Genomic DNA, 21,867 nt, shown 5'->3' with positions numbered 1-21,867 from the left:
AGCAATACATCTGACCTTCTTTAGACTAGTTGAGTATCTGGAGCATCGTTGGGAATGACTCGTACGCAAGCATTTCACGTTAAAGTCTACACCCGTTGTATTGAGCGCATGTGACAAATAAAATTTGTTTTGAGTCAAACACCTCAAAATAAGACATGGTATCAATAACAAGAGACAACTAGCTGAAACGAGCCGCCTACGATTTCCCGAATGGCAGCTTTTTGTCATTGTTGCTCGCTATCTGACCGCCTAGAATAACAACAACACACAGCCTTCGGCATTGTTTTCAGGCAACCCGTCTACAGATCATAGCTAGGACCTTCAATTTTTCCCAGCCTTCTAAGCTCACCAGGAAAAACTCTGGGCCAAAGTTATAGCCTGTAACACATTATAACACATTCTAGTTTATGGGCTTTAAACCAAGGCCTAGGGTTCGTCCAAAATGGGCCCCATTTTCCTGTATAGTGCGCTACCTTTGGCCAAGGGCCGCATAGGGCTCTGGTCAAAAGTAGTGCACTAATAGGATGCCATTTCAGATGCAGCCTAGTTTTCCCTGATCCTACAGTTTCACCAGTCCTCACCGGGAGCTTTGAATTCCCTGAAGTTGATGTTGGCCAGTACAAAATGGATGACGGTGGGGCAGCACTTGTCTTCCTTGCGGGGTTTGAAGACATAACACTCCTTGAGGCCCTCACGGTCAAACACTTTGGGGTCGATCTTTGGGAAGGGAAGCTTGTTCATGCGAGCCCATTTCTCAGCTAGCAGGAGCTCCTTGACACACACACAGAACAGTAGATTGAAGAACAGACAGAAAACAGTCAATAAACGGACACACACACACACACACACACACACACACACACACACACACACACACACACACACACACACTGTCGTAAAAAATGTTATGTCATATAAATGTATTACATTCTCAAATGTCTTTGTAAAACAGAGTAAATCTTGGTCCAAATATATTGTTGGGCAGAGAGCTAAAATGAGCTTGTATATCCAATCCATTTTGTATCACGTTGTATAACATGAGTCAAATGAAAGAGAGTCTGTTTCACATGTTAATGGTTGCCGTTCATACAAGGACTTATACATAGTTAGACATGACCACCTCGTCAACCTGACAGCTAGTGAGGTGAGACAGACAGCAACAGTGCTTATTCACAACCATTCTATTGCCAGAGGAGGGTGGTTTGATGTTGATGTGTTTCCTTGCAAACCAAATAAGACAGATATTGTTGTGGGGGGAGGCCCGGAGGGAGGTGATCATTTTGGAAATGCGTTGGTCTTTTGACTCCTACATGGAGCAGGTCTTTGCTGACAAGCTGCTGAAATACCAGCACCTCGTGTCACGCCTGAACAGCCTTGGTTATCAGTGCAAACTTGTAGTGTGGATATTTGGGAGTCTCAGCCATGTACAGTGCATTTGGAAAGTATTCAGACCCCTTCACTTTTTCCACATTTTGTTACGTTAGAGCCTTATTGTAAAATTGATTAAATTATTATTTTCCTCACTAATCTACACACATTACCCCATAATGACAAAGAAAAAAACTGTTTTTTAGGAATTTAGGCTAATACATAAAATAAACTGAAATATCACATCTACATAAGTATTCAGACCCTTTACTCAGTACGTTGTTGAAGCACCTTTGGCAGCGATTACAGCCTCACACCTGTATTTGAAGAGTTTCTCCAATTCTTCTCTGCAGGTCCTCTCAAGCTCTGTCAGGTTGAATGGGTAGCATCTCTGCACAGCTATTGTAAGGTCTCTCCAGAGATGTTAGATTGGGTTCAAGTCCGGGCTCTGGCTGGGCCACTCAAGGACAGTCAGAGACTTGACCCGAAACCACTCCTGCGTTGTCTTGGCTGTGTGCTTAGGGTCGTTTTCCTGTTGAAAGGTGAACCTTCACCCCAGTCTGAGGTCCTGAGTGCTCTAAAACAGGTTTTCATCAAGGATCTCTGTACTGTGCTCCATTCATCTTTCCCTTGATCCTGACTAGTCTCCCAGTTCCTGATGCTGAAAAACATCCCCACAGCATGATGCTGCCACCACCATGCTACACCGTAGGGATGGTGCCAGGTTTCCTTCAGAAGTGACGCTTGGCATTCAGGCCAAAGTGTTCAATCTTGGTTTCATCAGACCAGAGAATCTTGTTTCTCATGGTCTGAGAGTCCTTTAGGTGCAAACTCCAAGCGGGCTGTCATGTGCCTGTTACTGAGGAGTGGCTTCCACTCTACCATAAAGGCTTAATTGGTAAGAGTGCTGCAGAGATGGTTGTCCTTCTGGAAAGTTCTCTCATCTCCACAGAGGAACTCTGGAGCTCTGTCAGAGTGACCATCGGGTTCTTGGTCACCTCCCTGGCCAAGGCCCTTCTCCCCGTAATGCTCAGTTTGGACGGGCGGCCAACTCTAGGAAGAGTCTTGGTGGTTCCAAACTACTTCCATTTAAGAATGATGGAGGCCACTGTGCTCTTGGGGACATTCAATGCTGCAGACATTTTTTGGCACCCTTACCCAGATCTGTGTCTCGACACAATCCTGTCTCTGAGCTCTATGGACAATTCCTTCGACCTCATGGCTTGGTTTTTGCTCTGACATGCTCTGTCAACTGTGGGACATTATATAGACAGGTGTGTGCTTTTCCAAATCATGTCCAATCAATTGCATTTACCACAGGTGGAAACATCTCAAGGATGATCAATGGAAACAGGACCCACCTATGAATTTCGAGTCTCATAGCAAAGCGTTTGAATACTTATGTTATTAATGTATTTCTGTAGTTTTTTTTTGTCTAAAAACCTATTTTCACTTTGTCATTATGGGGTATTGTCTGTTGATTGATGAGGACATTGTTTTTTAAAATCAATTTCAGAATAAGGCTGTGGAAAAAGGGAAGGGGTCTGAATACTTCCCGAATGCACTGTACATAGGCTGACAGTACGTGGCCTTCAGATTGCAGGCCTGCACAAGACAAAGGAAAAGCAGATAGTGAGGTACTGCTCCGTGTCAGCTGTCATGGGCAGCCTTGCTGGGTGGAGAAGAAGCTGCTTTCTGTATTCATAAGTGTCCATATATCCATGACCTATCAAATGTTTGAATCCTTCTCGACTGTAATGTGATTTGTGGATTCAAATAAAGTATTTAAAATGTGTGTGTGTGTGCAGTATGTTTGTATATACAGTATGTGTGTGCCTGTCTGCCTGTCTGCATGTGTGTGTGTGTGTGTGTGTGTGTGTGTGTGTGTGTGTGTGTGTGTGGGTGTGTGCGTTGCTCACCTTAAAGGGTGGGCTGGAGTCACTGGGGCGGGCTGAGAAGTCGAAGGAGATGATGAGGTCGACGCCACGCTGCGGCCGCAGGATGAGTGGGTACGGGAGGTTATAGGTCAGACCACTGTCCACTATGTGGATCTTCTTACTCTTCACGTCCAGCGGCTCGTAGATGCGGTCAAACTCATCTGGGTCTGAGGGGGATCGCAATAAGGGGACAATAAAACAAATAATGTCATCATCTATCAAACCAATCACCCATTCTCACAAATAGTCTATAATAGTCATTCAAAGCCTTGATTTGATAGGTGATGTATTCCTTTACCCATCCACATAGAGATGGGTTAATGGGTCTGAACAGTCTAACAGGTTTCCAATCTTAGACAATCATGGTGATAGACTTGTTACAGACCTTTGGCTGTTAACCCGCTGACCCACCCACTCGAACCCCCCCGTTAAACTGATCTCAGACCTGTGACGGCGTCCTGTTCCTCCTCCAGGTTGTGGTGTGTGTATGATCTGTTGTTGAAGGGGGAGAAAGGCATGGAGGAGTTGAGGTTGAGCCCCAGCATGAAGTTGTGCACCTTGCCCGCTCTGCCCTCACGGGTGTTGAAGAGGGTGGACTCCCCCACCAGGGAGGTGAACATCCTGCTGGTCCAGCTGGCCTGGGCATTACGCTGGAGCTCTTCCTCTGCCTCTTGGTTTTCTGTTCCACCCGCTGGAGGGGAGGATGGAGGAGAGACGGATGAGGAGAGGAGGATGAGGAGAGGAGGATGAGGAGAGACGGATGAGGAGAGGAGGATGAGGAGAGGAGGATGAGGAGAGGAGGATGAGGAGAGACAGATGAGGAGAGGGGGGAAATGGGGATGTCACTACCAAAGCCCTAAGACGCACAACACACCCTTTCTCTCTCGTAGACCGTACCTTTTCTTGGCTCGTCCTCATTTTCCTGCGTCTCCTCACCCACAATGTGCTGAGGCTTTATTTGCTCTGAAAAACAGTGACAACATTCATGTGAAAACCTAACCCTCACTCAGTATCCAACTTAATCTTTTCACTGTACTTTAGCATGTGATAATAAAACTTGAACTGACTCACTATCCACAGTACGAGCTTGCTGACTGGACTTCCACATTCCCTGTGGAGTTTCACAGCAACGTACAGAGTACTGTACAGAGGGTTTGGGTACAGAGTACTGTACATTGGTGTGACTGTGAACTACCATGGAGTTCTCAGTGAATGTGCTTACCAACAGCTAGTATTCGCAAGACATTAAAGTGACATTAGAGTTGCTTTCACTTTAGGTCTGGAAGAGGAAGTAGTTATCATTTCTATCTGCTACCCAAGTGTTCTACGTGACTTTGTTTATTTGAGAAACTGTCCATCATGTAACCCTTAACCTGGCTGAAGGTAAACCGGTAAATGCTGTGTCAATGGTAAAAGGGTTCAACTTGATTAGCAACTTGATTATGAGTCAATGAGCTGATATTTGTTGAAAGTAGGGTTATACATTGCTACATCTATATTTGGACATCAAGAAACATGCACATAACGGTACACACACACACACGCGCGCACACACACACGCACGCACACACACACACCACGGTTTCCATTTTCTTTTGGACAATAAATAAATAAAAATCTGATAAATGCAACTGCCACCGGAAAATTGTCCGGGAGAAGAAAAAAATCCTATCGCAAAATAACGCTTTTTAGCCTATTCAATTGGTAATTGAAGCGCATTTGCCATTCAAATGTATATAGGCAACAGTAGGCAGGCTTCAGCGTGTCACACACCACTTTGCAATGACCTGGAGGCAGTATTCATTTTGAAAACATAGGGAATACTTAATTGTTTGAAACTAGGGATGCACGATATATCGGTGAACATATCGGAATCGGACGATATTAGCTAAAAATGACAACATCGGTATCGGCCCGAAGTCTAGTTTAACGCCAATGTGCAAAACCGATGTCAAAGCTGACGTGCATACCTATATAACGTAGGTACATGACGTAATGACGCCACGTACAATTTTGCGCTACACGTGCAACACAGCATTCATAACCTAGCCCACAATGCCTGCTGTGTGGATCAAGCAGTCAACAAGTCGAGCAGTCATTTGAAAGAGTAAGAACATTTCAGCGAGACAACGCAAAGGCGAAATCTATTAACGCCAAGATAATGGAATTCAATGCCCTTGACAATCAACCGTTCTCTGTCATGGGTGATGTTGGCTTTCGTCGACTTTTCTAGCACCGGTACACATGTTGCCCTACCGGAGTTACACAGTAATAGCGCCACTGCTATTAGCTTCACAATATACTATGGAACGCGGTTTGGATCTTTGTGTGTCAAAAAATATAAATGTCAAATAATACTATTTGATGCGTTAAATAAGGTTTGAATTTGACACATCAAATAACACAGTTCTATTATAGAATGTTGTGTGTTCTGAATTTGCACGTGCAAGCCAAGCGCCACCACTACTATCAGTAGCACTGTCAAAGCTGTACAAAAAGCCTGCAAACTAGCAAACACCGGCCACGAACGATGTGTTTACAATACCGTGTTGGTAATAAAACATTATTTGGTCGACCGCTACTTCTGGGGTACCTAGCTAGTACCAAAAAAACTGCCTGAAAACAATGACCAGTAGAAACAGCAGTCATTTTCATTATTTTTAGCAATGATTTCAGAATCCTTGTGAGTAAGTATTAGCTAGGTAGCCACTTGTTGTTAGCCTACTGAAATTGAACTTCAGTTCATGAAAAGAAATAGCTAGCCAACGACTTAACCCTGTTGCCCAAAGCTAACATTATAAGCAACCAGCTAGCTTCACCTGGCTAGTGAGGCTCGACCGGACCGGGTTATGGGCTGTGAAAGCTAGCCACAATAAGGATTAGGCACAATAGTGGAATTTGCGGTTTGCCTTCAAAATAAAAGTATCTCTTTGAAAGTAATGCAGATGGTTACAATTTGTGGAATCATGACAGATTTAGACTAGATAATGTTAAACAAGATTGGAATGTGAAGCAATAAAATGGGGTATCAGTCTACTCGGTGACACCCACAGAACACAACTGTGAAGAGTTACGCAAATATTAGCGTTGTAGCCCTTATCGCGGGACTGTGATTGTGTGAAATCACCTCCCCAGTCAGCCTATTGTGTGTATTGACATTTATATTGCACTGTACAGCTTTAGCTAAGGAGGCTCAATGAAATGGGGTATCAGTCTACTCAATACCCAATATATTTTTTCCCAACGTCCTCCACAGAGTTATCAGACTCCAAAACATCCATGCATTATTGTTTTTCCTCGGGAACAGTGTTCAATACACATAGGTTGACAATAAATGTGGCTCAATTTACAGTTGTTTCAGAGTCCCGCAATAAGAGCTACGACGCTAATGTTCTCTGAGTGTCACTGAGTAGACTGATACCCCATGTCATTGATCCACAATCCATAGGTAAGGCTGTACAGTGAAATAAGTATGCCCCCAATGCAATTCTAAAGTATAATACATCCAGTGTGATTTCAACAGATTTTTGTCAAATTAAAAATGATTGTCTTTTGTTGATTTTATTAACTATTTTTGAAGGCTAACCGCAAAGTCCACTATTGTGGCTAATCCTTATTGTGGCTAGCTTCACATAGATGGGTCCGACCACCATTAATCAAAGAAGAAATGTCTTATAAATTAGGGTTATTTTAGATGATGACACCTAGCTATGTAGTTAGCTAGCTATCTATAGCTACTGAAACAGATTATGTTGTTTTGCTATGTTTTGGGGAAAGAATATTGAGCTAGCTAGCTTTTTTTTATGACCAGCACTGTAGGTGCGCAAGACAACTTTACCAGCATCATAGCATAGGTATCGATGAATCGTTGTGACATATGAAATACGAGTGATAGTGTAATCAATGTGTAATAACTACGTAAAAAATGTATGAACGCGTTAAATTATTATGTGCAGTCATATTCAGGTCCTGATTGGTCAACAAGCTTATTTGACACATCAAATAATGTCATTTGACATGCAAAGACCCAAATGGCGTTCCATAGTATGGGAAATCCTGGTTAAGAATGAAACAACTGAACAAATGAAGAACAAAACAGCACAGCAAGTAAGTGAAAGAAATAGGTTTTGATTATGTTTTACTGGTAATGTGGACATTACCGTAAATGACAACAAAAAAACTTTTTTGTCAGTGTGGTGTGTGTGTGTGTGTGTGTAACCTTTATTTAACTAGGCAAGACAGTTAAGAACAAATTCTTATTTACAATGACGGCCTACCCCGGCCAAACCTGGACGACACTGGGCCAATTGTGCGCCGCCCTATGGGACTCCAAATCACAGCCGAATGTGACACAGCCTGGATTCGAACCAGGGACTGTAGTGATGCCTCTTGCACTGAAATACAGTGCCTTAGACCGCTGCGTCCATGTGTGTGTTAACTATTTAACTGTACTAGAATGCTTAAAGGGCCGTTCAAATTTTAAATATCGGTTATTGGTATCGTTTTTTTGGCAAGGAAAATATCGGATATCGATATCGGCCAAAAATGTCATGTCGGTGCATCACTATTTCAAACCTGAACGTTTTACTACATATGAGGCATGTCTTACCTTGCTTCAAAGTAAAATCCGACCATTGAAACATGGGAGGAAATTATTTTATAAAAGACTTCCAAATACCATTGAAACCAGTAGCCTATTCCTCTCATGTTCTATTGGTTTTCAAATCAACTTTCTTTCATTGTCCAGTAATAAAAATAATAGTTTAGTAACATTTTAAGCTAAATGTTCTGATCGGTTGCATCAGCCTCATTGCTTTTAAAAATAGCTTTTTGTAGCCTAGGCCTACTGCAGGCGTGTCAAACTCAATCCATGGAGGGCCTAGTGTCTGCAGGTTTTTGTTTTTTCCTTTCAATTAAGACCTAGACAACCAGGTGAGAGGAGTTCCTTAGTAATTAGTGACCTTAAATTAATCAGTTAAGTACAAGGGAGGAGCGAAAACCCACAGACACTCAGCCCTCCGTGGATTGAGTTTGACACCTGAGGTCTACTGATTGTATGAATTTGGGATCTATCATCCAAAAACTGACCTAGAGTGTTTGGAATAGGCCATTTCTTTTTCACACAGAATAACAAGCTGACCAATAGAATATGTAAACTTTACTACTATGGGAGATAGTAGATTGACATAGGCTAGTGATTTTGCTGCTTGTTACTCATGTTGTTGGTTGAGGAAAAGTAAATGTGGCAGTTATTCTAACATCTTCAATGTGCACATCAGAATTCAGTAAGAACCCACACTGTTATATCCTCGATTTGCATGTTCTGTTAAGATGAATTACCATAATCTAAATGTGATTTGTCATTCTGAGCACCGTGGGTAGACACCCTAATCAGGTTATGCACACAATGCATACAGTACATTTCTCAAATGTATGGTCAATTAAAATGCTGCTGGTCAAATGTCCTGAGCCACATTTTCCTAACAGAAACCATAATGCGCACGTATGCACGCGCAAAGCATGCATTTAAAGAGACAGAGAGACAAAGGTAGGTTTTGTACGATGGTTTGTCAGAATCTTACCAAGCTCCTCTTCCATGGTGCTACCTCCAGTGGTCCCTTTGACCCCCATGACCCGGTTGAAGAGGATGGAGAAAGCACTGCCCCACACCCCTAGAAGAGACACAGCAGACAACTTTGTGTATGTAGTCAAATGCGTATCTAGTCTATGTTTGTGAGTTTGTGCTCATGTATGTATGCCTGTATGAAAGCTCAGGTGCATATCGTACTGTGTATAGTGTCTTAATTTGATCACCTTGTTGCAGGAGAATTTTCCTGCAATGCAGGAAATTTTAAAACGTAGTGTATTTGAGGTTTAAAAAGGCTTCTGATGTTTATAATTTCCACTTTGAAATTTCCGACATGACATCAACAAAAATGTCCATTAATTATAATCTGCATAATAAACCACATTTCCTGTTGCTGCATGATTATTTTCCTGGCTCAAATTAAGATCCTACATTTGTACTGAATGTACAGCCAGTCTTACCCATGAGGAAATGCAGGGGGTTCTCCTCGTACTGTCTCACCACGCTGCCCATGAAGAACTTACTGCCAAACAGGCCCGGGGACATGAAGGTACCATACTTGGCCATGCCAATCTCGTACGGGGTAAACTCCACCCAGTCTGCTCGTCAAAACACACAATAGGAGAAATATGACACATCTATTAGTAATAATGATACAGACAATAAGTGGTTTTGTACTGTAGAATTAGCCTTGTGAAACCAGACTGACAGCTGTATAATCAGCTTCACTCCAATTACTGTTGGGACAGTGTTTTAGCTCAAATGGCTGATACTGTGTATCAAGCTCACGGAAGCCTTCCAATGGTGGAAACTAGCTGAGTTAACCCAATACAAGGTTATTATAACCATATCACATTAGGGCCCTTGCTTGAAATGCAAAGAAATGTACTATAATATCATAATTAATACCCAAACATTGAAGCTTTCCCATTGATGGTTAACCTTACAAGAACTTTGATGAATTGACTCCCAGTAAGGCTGGGTGATATATTGTGAATAACGGTATTCCTGTATGGACCCACATACCGATATCATTTTTTTTACAATACAGTCTATAAAAATGTATTTTTATACAGTACTAAATAAATTGGACTACTTTCAAAGTCCGTTTTGTCCTCATTTAGTTGAGAACAAAACCGTCAGCATGGAAAAAGCCTACTAAAATCAAATAGAATTGATTTGTTGCCATTCTAGGGTCATGCACATTATCATTTAGAACCTTTGATTTAGAAACATTAAATACCGGCATACTGTCAAATTACAAATAAAATATTGTGATGTGATATTTTGGCCGCAACTCCCAGTCATAATACTTCAGGGCATTACCATTTTCATGTCTACATCCTGTACCTAAGTGTCTGTGAACCATTGAGTCTTTAAGGTGTGTCCTCTCCCTTTTTAGAACTAATGTCACTCACTGCTGTGTCTATTTCAATTTCCCTTGATGACAGTCAGACAGAGATGGATCAGCGTGAGTATCTGTACTAGTGAAACTGACACGATGGGAATGTTTGCGCAATAATTCAGCATGTTCCACACCCACACACAAACACGCACACAGTGCACACACCCACAGGCGCGTACACACACAGCACACAAACACACACGTTAGGACGTGACACTAGCCCTGGGTAAACACTACCATACCCTGTATTCAAATGGATCAGACTTAAACGCAACGATGACAATAATTACATGCATGCCTGCAGTCATTCAGAAATGAACTTGGTTCATTCATTCGTTAATTTGTTTGTACTTTCATTCATTCAAAGATTCCAAAGTCACAGCTAATTTGCTTGATGCCATGATTCCAATATTGGGTGACTAACGATACACAAGAGTGCATGGTCCACAGTTTCTGTTAGAGTTAACTAGCTACATCCCTGGGTCAGTGTTTCCCAACCCTGGTCCTCCAGTTCCCCCAACAGTAACCCTGGTCCTCCAGTACCCCCAACAGTAACCCTGGTCCTCCAGTACCCCCAACAGTAACCCTGGTCCTCCAGTACCCCCAACAGTAACCCTGGTCCTCCAGTTCAGGGTTACCAGGGTTACTGTTGAGGGTACTGGAGGACCAGGGTTACTGTTGGGGGTACTGGAGGACCAGGGTTACTGTTGGGGGTACTGGAGGACCAGGGTTACTGTTGGGGGTACTGGAGGACCAGGGTTACTGTTGGGGGTACTGGAGGACCAGGGTTACTGTTGAGGGTACTGGAGGACCAGGGTTACTGTTGAGGGTACTGGAGGACCAGGGTTACTGTTGGGGGAACTGGAGGACCAGGGTTACTGTTGGGGGTACTGGAGGACCAGGGTTACTGTTGAGGGTACTGGAGGACCAGGGTTAGGAAACACTGATGTAAATGGTAACCCATCAGATAAGGAGCTGTGACAACACATTGACAGATGGAGCCAACCAACACCAAACACTAAAGTCAATTCTGTTTCACTGGGTCATTTGCATATTATCCAGGAAAGTAAATAAAATTAAACAAATGCAGCCATAAACATAGTATCTGTTCACACTGACACATGGCTCCACCATGGGAAGGCAGTGTACCGCTCCAAAGATGCATACTGCTTCAAAGTTGTCTGCCTATCGTTCCCTTCATTTCAGGCAGACATGAAATGAGTCCTGTAGCTGGATCTGCTCAACCGAAAGCGTGGGAGGTGACTCATCTAGGCGTTAGACCACTTTAAGAAGTGTACTTGATAAAGATGCCTTGCTTGAACTTTCTTCTGTCTGTTCTAAACTGGTAGTATGATGGATGCGTTAGAAAATAACCCATTAGTAACGTGTGAATCATAAAAATGGAGAGTCTTCCTTTTGGTCTTACCAGCGAACATGAGTTCTGAGACATCTGGCTTGACGTGCAGACACGTGAAGAGAGGCATTGGGCTCTGACCCTCGCTCACAGTCTTCTGCATGTGGCTCAGCTTGAAGTCCATCCTCTGGAGAGAGAGAGAGTGAGAGAGAGAGGTTGTTCTTACACTCCCCAAAAAGTGATGTGGATATAGTTGTGTATGCATGTATGGATATAGTTGTGTATGCCTGTATGGATATAGTTGTGTATGCCTGAATGGATATAGTTGTGTATGCCTGTATGGATATAGTTGTGTACGCCTGTATGGATATAGTTGTGTATGCCTGTATGGGTATAGTTGTGTATGCCTGTATGGATATAGTTGTGTATGCCTGTATGGATATAGTTGTGTACGCCTGTATGGATATAGTTGTGTACGCCTGTATGGATATAGTTGTGTACGCCTGTATGGATATAGTTGTGTATGCCTGTATGGATATAGTTGTGTATGTCTGTATGGGTATAGTTGTGTATGCCTGTATGGATATAGTTGTGTATGCCTGTATGGGTATAGTTGTGTATGCCTGTATGGATATAGTTGTGTATGCCTGTATGGGTATAGTTGTGTATGCCAGTATGGATATAGTTGTGTATGCCTGTATGGATATAGTTGTGTATGCCTGTATGGATATAGTTGTGTATGCCTGTATGGATATAGTTGTGTATGCCTGTATGGGTATAGTTGTGTATGGCTGTATGGGTATAGTTGTGTACGCCTGTATGGATATAGTCGTGTATGCCTGTATGGATATAGTTGTGTATGCCTGTATGGATATAGTTGTGTATGCCTGTATGGGTATAGTTGTGTATGCCAGTATGGATATAGTTGTGTATGCCTGTATGGATATAGTTGTGTATGCCTGTATGGATATAGTTGTGTATGCCTGTATGGGTATAGTTGTGTATGGCTGTATGGGTATAGTTGTGTACGCCTGTATGGATATAGTCGTGTATGGATTTCTACATTCCTATATCAAATGTAAGCACCTCACTGACCCTGTCACCATGAGTTCCCTGTCCTAATAGAGTCATAACAGAGGTTTGTGGTAGGGCTGGACGATCTATAGAATTTATATGATTAATTCCAATTTATATGATTAATTCCAAGCCCCTCTCTGTGCCACTCACAGCAACAAAGACGAAAGATCACTTCTTCCTCTCTGATAACAAGCACTTTCAAACTCACTATTTGCTTTTGAAGTTTAGTCCAACAGAATCTGTCGATTCCCCTTCTAATGATACCCTTGTCTCAACTCCCAAAATTTAGAACGGATCAGACCCTATTAAAACAGGAGTATCAATGGTTGTGGAAAATGACTGCTCAGTTTCTGTCGAGCGCAGCAACATAGTGTTGTGTCCTAGTTGTCTAGTCTGTGTTTGATAAATGTGCAATGAGCATAAAAATAATCATTTATATAAGAAATTGGCAACTCGTTCTCATTCTGAGAAATAAGCATCTTATCCAGGTAGGCCACTTGACTTCATCTAAACATCTAAACAAAGTGAACAGGCTGTTCAAAGTTGGAGACGGACAAGAGGGTGTGTTCATAACAGTTGAAGTGTTCTACCTCGTTAGCTGGCAAATAGATCCAAGTTGGCTAGACTTTAAATATAAAGATTAGCTGGCTACTCACTAGCACGTGGGCTTATGCTTCAGAGAGTATTTATGAGACCTGTGTTAATTTTCTATAATGCCTGCTACAAGAAGTTGGACATTATTGGTGAATGGTTCTGGGTAAAATTGTGACAAGGGCATATTTCCAAAGCTTATATAGAGAAAACATTTAAACTAAAAATATATACAGTACCAGTCAAAAGTCGACACACCTACACATTCAAGGATTTCTTAATTTTTTTATATGTTCTACATTGTAGAATAATAGTGAAGACATCAACTATGAAATAACACATATGGAATCATGTAGTAACCAAAAAAGGGTTAAACAAATTAAAATATATGTTATATGCCAAGAGTGTGCAAAGCTGTCATCAAGGCAAAGGGTGGCTACTTTGAAGAACCTCAAATTTAAAATGTATTTTTATTTGTTTAACACTTTTTTGGTTACTACATGATTCCATATGTATAGTTTTGATGTCTTCACTATTATTCTACAATGTAGAAAATAGTAAAAATAAAGAAAAACGTGGAATGAGTAGGTGTGTCCAATCTTTTGACTGGTACTGATATGATTTTTAGGCCATATCGCCCAGCCGAAGTTCGTATACATAACATTGTGGGTTTCCCTTCAGACGGACTATTCTTCCTTCACAAACACCACATTACATTACGAGAGGAGATGCCTTCTCCTCTCGTAATGTAAGAGGAGAAGGCATCTGATCGAGAGAAGGCATCTGATCAGAATATATATATATATATATTTTGTTTTAATCTTTATTTAACTAGGCAAGTCAGTTATGAACAAATTCTTATTTACAATGACGGCCTACCCCGGCCAAATCAAGACAACACTGGGCCAATTGTGTGCCGCCCTTTGGGACTCCCAATCACAGTCGGATGTGATGCAGCCTGGATTCAGGTACTGCAGTGACGCCTCTAAGACACTGAGATGCACGCCACTCGGGAGCCCAAAATCTTTCACGTCATAGATACAGTAGTAAAGCCACTGGACAGACCGTGTGTGAAACACTCAGATAATACAAGCGAACAAAGAACAATAAGATCTAGACGATGGCAAAGTGCTATCGCTAAACGCAACCGTCTGTCAGCGGTGCTGGATCATCTTCTGTGACAAAGTCACAGGTTTTTTTTCACCTTTATTTAACCAGGTAGGCCAGTTGAGAACAAGTTCTCATTTACAACTGCGTCCTGGCCAAGATAAAGCTAAGCAGTGTGACAAGAACAACAACAGAGTTACACATAAACAAACATACAGTCAGTAACACAATAAAAAAATCTGTATACAGTGTGTGCAAATGTAGTAAGGAGAAACACAGATGTAATTGACTGATAATAAAGGCAGGTTAGGACCTCGGTCAAAGGAACACAATGGCTGGTATTGAAGAAGGTACACTAATATCATTACTTTGTTGATATCACATTTGCTGATATCGCACCCATATCTCACCCCGGGCATGAGCGTCTCCCCGATGAGCATGCCGAAGATGTCAGTGAAGGTGACGGGCTGCCCGGCAGCCTTCTTTCTCCACAGGGCCTTGATGTAGCGCTTGATGTTCTGGGGCAGCAGCAGCCTCAGTGGGTTACTGCTCACACACCTCATCAGCTCCAGGTTGATCTCCCCAGGACCCTTACCCTTAGGGAACTCAGGGTGGGAGTACAGCGTAGACATGTACCTGGTGGGGAGAGAGGGAGGGGTGAGGAAGAGAGGGGAGAGAGAGAGAGAGAGAGAGAGAGTGAAAGAGAAAGGAGAGAGAGAAAGCAAGAGAAAGGAACAAGGGGGACACAATCACTTTCTGTGTATAATAACGTCATTACTTGGTCAGTTTTCGTACTAGCATAGGAATGGTAGTTATAAACAGTTGAAGTATGTTGCTCTCCAATGATCTTATAAGTACAGTGGAATGAAAGCAGTCTTCCTACTAACCAGGTAGATCCAGAAAGTCCAGCCACATAGGTAGCACAGTCCAGAACTCCAGACTCATACAGAGCCTTCATCACTCCAGAGAAACACACCATGGCTCGGAACCCTCCCCCTGACCCCACGATGGCGATTGTAGGGACCTGTATAGACACACACGCGTACACAGGCACACATGCATGCGCACACACATGTGCGGGCGTACAAATATGCACACAAACATACACAAAATGACAAGGCACATGTCAAGAGATCACTAGTGTCATTGTGAATCATCTTAGCTGATTTTGTCTGTATATCTCCCTTTAGAACCAGCAATAAAACTCCATTCTATATTTGACACTTGAGATACACCGAAAAATGCATAGAAGGCTTCAGTTTGTACTATGTTTATGGTTGTACCTCTCTTAATGAGGTGGGGAGGTGTTGTCCTTTCTCCATGTTGAGTAGTTTCTTGATGCCCAGCATCACCCGGTCTCTGCGTGTCTGTCTGAACAGCTTCTCCTGATCACACAGGGCCATGCTGAACCGCAGGTCTGTGGATGAACTGGAGGAGATGAGGGAGACAAACGGACATGTCAGTAAGCTTTAGATTAAATCTCCACAAAGAGAATGACGTCAATGCTCCCGGATAAAAATTTATTGAAGGACACATTGTCAGTTATACATACCACACCTCTAACGACATCTCCAAGTACACCTTGGTTAACTGGGGAAACAAGATAGAGGAAGTTTTTGTTGAGATTTACAAGGACTGGGTTTTTAGACAGGGTTTAGTGCTGTGACACAGTATGTATTTGATAGAGGCTATGTGGACAACATCAACTGTCTTGTGCTTTCTATGCAATCTGTAAAATTGAATAAGACTGACCTACCTTGCCAATTAGGAATGGAACCACTTCTGGTTGTCCCACTTTGAGTTTAGCAATGGAGTACGAGGCCGTTCCCAGGGTCTCATCCATGACATAGTTAGCATCCATCAATGTCAACTGAAATAGCAAATTCACAAACAATGAAATACAAAAAATTACATTTATCTTGATAGATGGTTCCCAACATAGGGTTTCTTGAAAGCAAAAGTATTGATGCCTACTTAATAACTGAAGTTACTATCTTATTGCAAAGAAAGAATACATCATGCTTGAAGGTGTCTAGCCATAGCTTGCTGGGTTATGTAGTAATGTAGCTCAGTTCAAAGTGTAGTGCAATGTGTTAACCTCTAGGGTGTTTTCCTGATTGGGGTCCAGTATGAACTCAAAGGTCTCGTTCCATATGGGGTTGATGTCATTGTCAATGTGCCGCGTCCGTTTTCTTGAGTCTGGAGTGGTTGGGATGAACAACTCCACGTAGGGGTCTGGAGTGTCCACTGTTCTTAGAAATACACACAGAACCACACACACAGACAGTGTGATTAAACATGAGAAAAACCACAGGCACTGAAAAAGCAACATCACTTCTATGTGCATCACCTCATCTCTCAAACACACACACCCACACACACACACACACACACACACACACACACACACACACACACACACACACACACACACACACACACACACACACACACACACACACACACACACACACACACACACACACACACACACACACACACACACTGTAATGTGGACACAGTGAGTTATCTTGAACAGATGGAGGAACTCACAAAAGTCTCCCAGGGTAGAGCCCTTGGTCACCTTCTCAGCTCGTCCCACAGTCACTTTGAACTTATGGGAATACTGGTGTTCCACCTGCAGAAGCAATACAACAGAGAGGAAATCCCATTATAATCTTGAGGAATGGAGACTTTCCAGTAAGTCATTCTGTTTCCCAGATGGGAGGCGTCCAGACTGGATGCAAATGACTGGACAAAATATATCCAATAGCTCAAGCAGAACATTCATAGAATTTAACCAGCTTAAACAACAGCCTGAAGTACTAGTACAGACAGTAACACTGACGTATGTGTGTGTGTACATGTCTTCATCTGTCTCTTTGATTAGCTGTGTGTGACTCACTTAACACAGTAACAATTTGATAACAGGACATACAAAATGTCAAATGATTTGTCTGTCTATAATGTCCTGACAATGACAACATGATGATCTTTACTTACCACAATGTACTGATAGGGATCTATAGAAGACATCGTTCAGGAGCCAATCACGGTACTTTGAGGGAATCAGGTGTCCAGTCAACCTTTAGATTTGGAAGACCCTTCTGAATAAAATTGGATAGGAAACACATTTTACTAACACAGGACACTGACAACATCAATGTTCAGGAGAAGAAATTAAGATCACTATTGGTCAATTGCACAAGGTCCAAAGACTTCCACTTTTAACCTAACCCCTCCATAAGACACAATACATATTTTTGGAGAGGTGCGGGGGGGTTCCCATCTGACCTGGGATTTGACCTAGCAACCCTCCGGTTGCTGAGTCGCCTCGCTAACTGATAGGCTACCTGAACATGAAATCATATTGACCTCCAGGACATGTTTCACTTTACACCTTCAAACATTACAGTAGTGCTTTTGTACAATATGTAAGTTCTTGTCATGATACAGAAACGTTGAATCCATATTTGATTTGGGTCAACAAAAAATAGGTTATAGCAATGCAATTAGTTTATTTGAACTGACTGATACATTTTCTACGTTCTCTCTATTATCACAGTCTGCCCAATTCTCAGTTAGATTTGGAGATATGCAACACTGTGTTCAGCAGAAATGTGAAAAATATTAATGTCCTTTTTTAGACCCCATCCATACCCCAGTAAGCACTAAAACCATATATTTAGATGGTAGTTGGCCTACCTTACTGGTCTAGCTCACTACCATGTAATTAACACACACCTTTTTTGTGCTGCTGACTACTATGATTTCAGTGGTGGAAAGTATTTAAGTAAAAAATAGTTTAAAGTACTACTTAAGTAGTTTTTAGGGTATATGTACTTTAGTATTTATATTTTTGACTACTTTTACTTCACTATAGTCCTAATGAAAATATTGTACTTTTTACTCCATATATTTTCCTTGACACCCAAAAGTATTCGTTATATTTTGAATGCTTAGCAGAACAGGGAAATGGTCCAATTCCCACACTTAACAACAGAACATCCCTGGTCATCCCTACCGCCTCTGACCTGGTGGATCATTAACCACACATGCTTCGTTTGTAAATTATGTCTAAATGTTGGAGTGCCCTTGGCTATCTGTAAATGTAAAAAAAATAATAATAATAATTGTGCCTTCTGGTTTGCTTAATATTTTATCCTTTATTTAACTAGGCAAGCCAGTTTTACTGTCATTTACAATGACTGCCTACAATGAAGGCCGAAGGAATTTGAAACGACTTATGCTTTTACTTTTCATACTTAAGTATATTTTAGCAATTGCATTTACTTTTGATACTTAAGTATATTTTAAACCAAGTACTTTTAGACTTTTACTCAAGTATAATTTTACTGGGTGACTTTCACTTTTACTTTAAGGTATCTTTACTTTTACTTAAGTATGACAACTGGGTACTTTTTCCACCACTGTATGATTGCTTACATTCTCTTGCCTAAACAAAAAAAGGCATACTACTGAATATTAGCCTGTAGTAAAAAAAAAATGCCTAATAGCCTGCAGTTGATTGACAATTTGTAAAAGTGTAGTGATGAGTTTTAAAGCATTTGGTCTATAGCCTACGTCGATTTAACTCTTTTAGAATTAATTACTCTCAGTTTTCTATCGACTAGGCAGAAGCCTATTTTACACTAAAACACTGCCATAAACAAAACTTGTGCACCACTAGCACTATATAGGACGCCGTGCATCCGCGCATATACAGGGCTAGCGCACCGCCAGAACTGATGTGGACAGGTAGCCAACCAACCACTCTCACTTTTAAAAGGTACATTTTGAAGAAGTTACGAACTTCATAATGTGTTATACATGTAGGCTATCATTATCATCATTACTTGAGTAAAGTTCTTAATCGAAATATATGCTCACCTTTAACGAATGTCAAGTCATGAGTCAAGTTTACCGCATTCCTTCAAGTGCACTGCCAGTGTGAAACTGCCCTTGAGCACTGTTTGGATGTTGTGACTACAAGGTATACAGCTACCGAGGAGCTTTACCATTGAAGTACCGCGAGAGTTTGGACGTTTTCGGGTACGTTCGTAAATTAACTCTGGCTCTCTGCTCTGATTTCAGAGCACTCTTGTCAGAGGGTGTTCCAAAGCACAGAATAACGGATGAATTTACCAACGCGCAACACCCGTTGAATATGAATGGTGTCAGTAAACATCAGCAAAGAAACGTAATTAAATTGTTGCCAGCAGCACAGTGACAGTCACGAAACTTTCTAGATAACTTGAAAACAGCCTAACGAACTCTGCTAGGGCGAGTAAAATGGTCAGAGTGAGTTGTTCTCTCAGTCATGTCTTAACTTGGTTTCTTGGCTGCCATTGTAAGTTCAGAACGCTCTGCTCAACCCTTCTCCCAGAACGCGTTTCGCTTTCAATTTATGAACGAACCAGAGCGCACTCTGACACACTGTAGGCAATTAGACCGGTTTTGGATTCCCCCCTGACCAATATGGCTGCGATTTAACCTCATTCTGGAATTTTGAAGAGGATTATAACATAGCCCACCCCCTCCCCCTCTAGTAATTTAGTAGGATCTCTTGGGTTTCCCCATTCATCTGTGATGACAGCTATCTAATATCCTAATCATATGGACGTCACAGTGACATGTCAATTGGTTAACGCCACTGCTCTCCGGGAGCACAACGAGAAGCCAAATTGGTGAGAATGACTAATGCACCCGTGTGGTATAGAGGTGCTTGCGGATGTGAAGTGTTTCCTTCTGGACAGCTGAATTCACGGGGTCACTGGTGGTGGCCAATGTTTTCCCTCCAATTATTTTATTTGGACAGTTTTTCCCCTCCCATGATTTCGATGAGAAGGCAAGTTGGTACGAATAACTAATGCACCGGTGCTGTATCGAGGTGCTTGCTGATGTGAAGTGCTTCATTCTGGGCAGCTGTAGTCACGGTGTCGCCGGTGGTATGTGGCCATTTGTTTTTCTCTCCCATGATTTTATTTCAAGAATAGAAGTGGCCTACACAAAAAGTAACTCATCTAGATGTCACCTTGATACAAGCATGAACGGCAACACCGGTCAAGGGACAGTTTCTTCGCTCCTACTTATCAAGCACTGTGGTCCCGCAACGGTGTGGGAAGTAGCTGGGCTAGTGTAGCCAATTTCAGGGTTCCCAATCACAGTAACTACACGCTGCACGCATACAAACAGTACACCCATCATCAGTACTTTAATCGAAAAAAAGTCGATTTAATTGACTGAAAATGTACATATTTTGTGTTAAACTAACAGTGAAATGCAAGTCAAAACTCATCATGTAGCTTCAAATAGTTTAGTCCAACTCTCGCGGTAGTTAAATTGTACAGATCGTCTATAGCTGTACCATACAGTCACAACCAACGAATTATATATACTGAACAAAAATATAAACGCAGCAATTTCAACGATTTTTCTGAGTTACAGGAAATCATTCAATTGAAATAAATAAATTAGGCCCTACTCTATGGATTTCACATGACTTGGCAGGGGCACAACCATGGGAGGGCATAAACTTGGGCGCCAGGCCCACCCACTAGGGAGCCAGGCCCAAGTAAGTTTTTCCCCACAAAAGGGCTTTGTTACAGAAATAAATTCTCCTCATTTTCATCAGCTGTCTGGGTGGCTGGTCTCAGACGATCCCGCAGGTGAAGATGCCGGTTGTGGAGGTCCTGGGCTGGCGTGGTTACATGTGGTCTGCGGTTGTAAGGCCGGTTGGACGTACTGCCAAATTCTCTAAAACGACGTTGGAGGCGGCTTATGGTAGAGGAATTATCATTCAATTATCTAGCAACAGCTCTGGTGGACATTCTTGCAGTCAGCATGTCAATTGCACTCTCCCTCAAAACTTGAGACATCTGTGGCATTGTGTTGTGTGACAAAACTACACATTTTTGAGTGGCCTTTTGTCTCCAGCACAAGGTGCACCAGTGTAATGATCATGCCATTTATATAGCTTCTTGATATGCTACAACAGTCAGGTGGATGGATTATCTTGGCAAAGTAGAAATGCTCACTAACGGGGATGAGAGAATTAAGCTTTTTGTATTTCAGCTCATGAAACATGTGACCAACACTGTACATGTTGCATTTATATTTTTGTTCAGTATAGTTTTAAGGTTCATGTTTTAATGTCACATTCACAAGTACAGTGAAATGCCTTTCTTGCAAGCTCTAGCCCCAATAATGCAGTAATCAATAACAATGTAATACTAAAAATAAGGTAGAACAAGAACAGACAAGATAAGAACACAGTAAAGTAAGTAAGCATACTATATACAGTGTCAGTTCCAGTACCATATTTACAATGTGCAGAGGTACTGGATCTATAGAGGTAGATATGTATAGGGATAAAGTGACTAGGCATCAGGATATGATAAACATAGTAGCAGCGTATATGATGATTGTATGTGAGTGGGTG

The 21,867-nt window shown here is 41.9% G+C and overlaps 1 protein-coding gene across 3 annotated transcripts in view; it reads right to left on the bottom strand.

Annotated features, from left to right (window-relative positions):
• Positions 1-19,798, bottom strand: part of LOC115169910 (cytosolic phospholipase A2) — a 28,101-nt gene extending 8,303 nt beyond the window's left edge. The window contains exons 1-16 of one of the 3 annotated variants that reach the window (XM_029726026.1): positions 19,317-19,798; positions 17,430-17,530; positions 16,980-17,064; positions 16,525-16,673; positions 16,183-16,296; positions 15,979-16,016; positions 15,710-15,854; positions 15,314-15,450; positions 14,837-15,062; positions 11,724-11,838; positions 9,354-9,491; positions 8,888-8,977; positions 4,203-4,268; positions 3,751-3,996; positions 3,288-3,472; positions 582-771 (exon numbers count right to left, since the gene is read on the bottom strand). In XM_029726026.1, coding sequence (XP_029581886.1) covers positions 582-771; positions 3,288-3,472; positions 3,751-3,996; positions 4,203-4,268; positions 8,888-8,977; positions 9,354-9,491; positions 11,724-11,838; positions 14,837-15,062; positions 15,314-15,450; positions 15,710-15,854; positions 15,979-16,016; positions 16,183-16,296; positions 16,525-16,673; positions 16,980-17,064; positions 17,430-17,462 — 1,957 coding nt within the window. In that variant the 5' untranslated portion in view covers positions 17,463-17,530; positions 19,317-19,798. Of the gene's footprint in view, positions 1-581; positions 772-3,287; positions 3,473-3,750; positions 3,997-4,202; positions 4,269-8,887; positions 8,978-9,353; positions 9,492-11,723; positions 11,839-14,836; positions 15,063-15,313; positions 15,451-15,709; positions 15,855-15,978; positions 16,017-16,182; positions 16,297-16,524; positions 16,679-16,979; positions 17,066-17,429; positions 17,534-19,316 lie in introns of those variants that run through there. The other 2 variants (XM_029726025.1, XM_029726027.1) reach the window with 2 other exon arrangements.
• Positions 19,799-21,867: the final 2,069 nt, after the last annotated feature.

Source organism: Salmo trutta, chromosome 31, assembly GCF_901001165.1.
Source record: "Salmo trutta chromosome 31, fSalTru1.1, whole genome shotgun sequence".
NCBI classification, from domain to species: domain Eukaryota; kingdom Metazoa; phylum Chordata; class Actinopteri; order Salmoniformes; family Salmonidae; genus Salmo; species Salmo trutta.
This window is presented reverse-complemented; position numbering and strand designations above follow the sequence as displayed.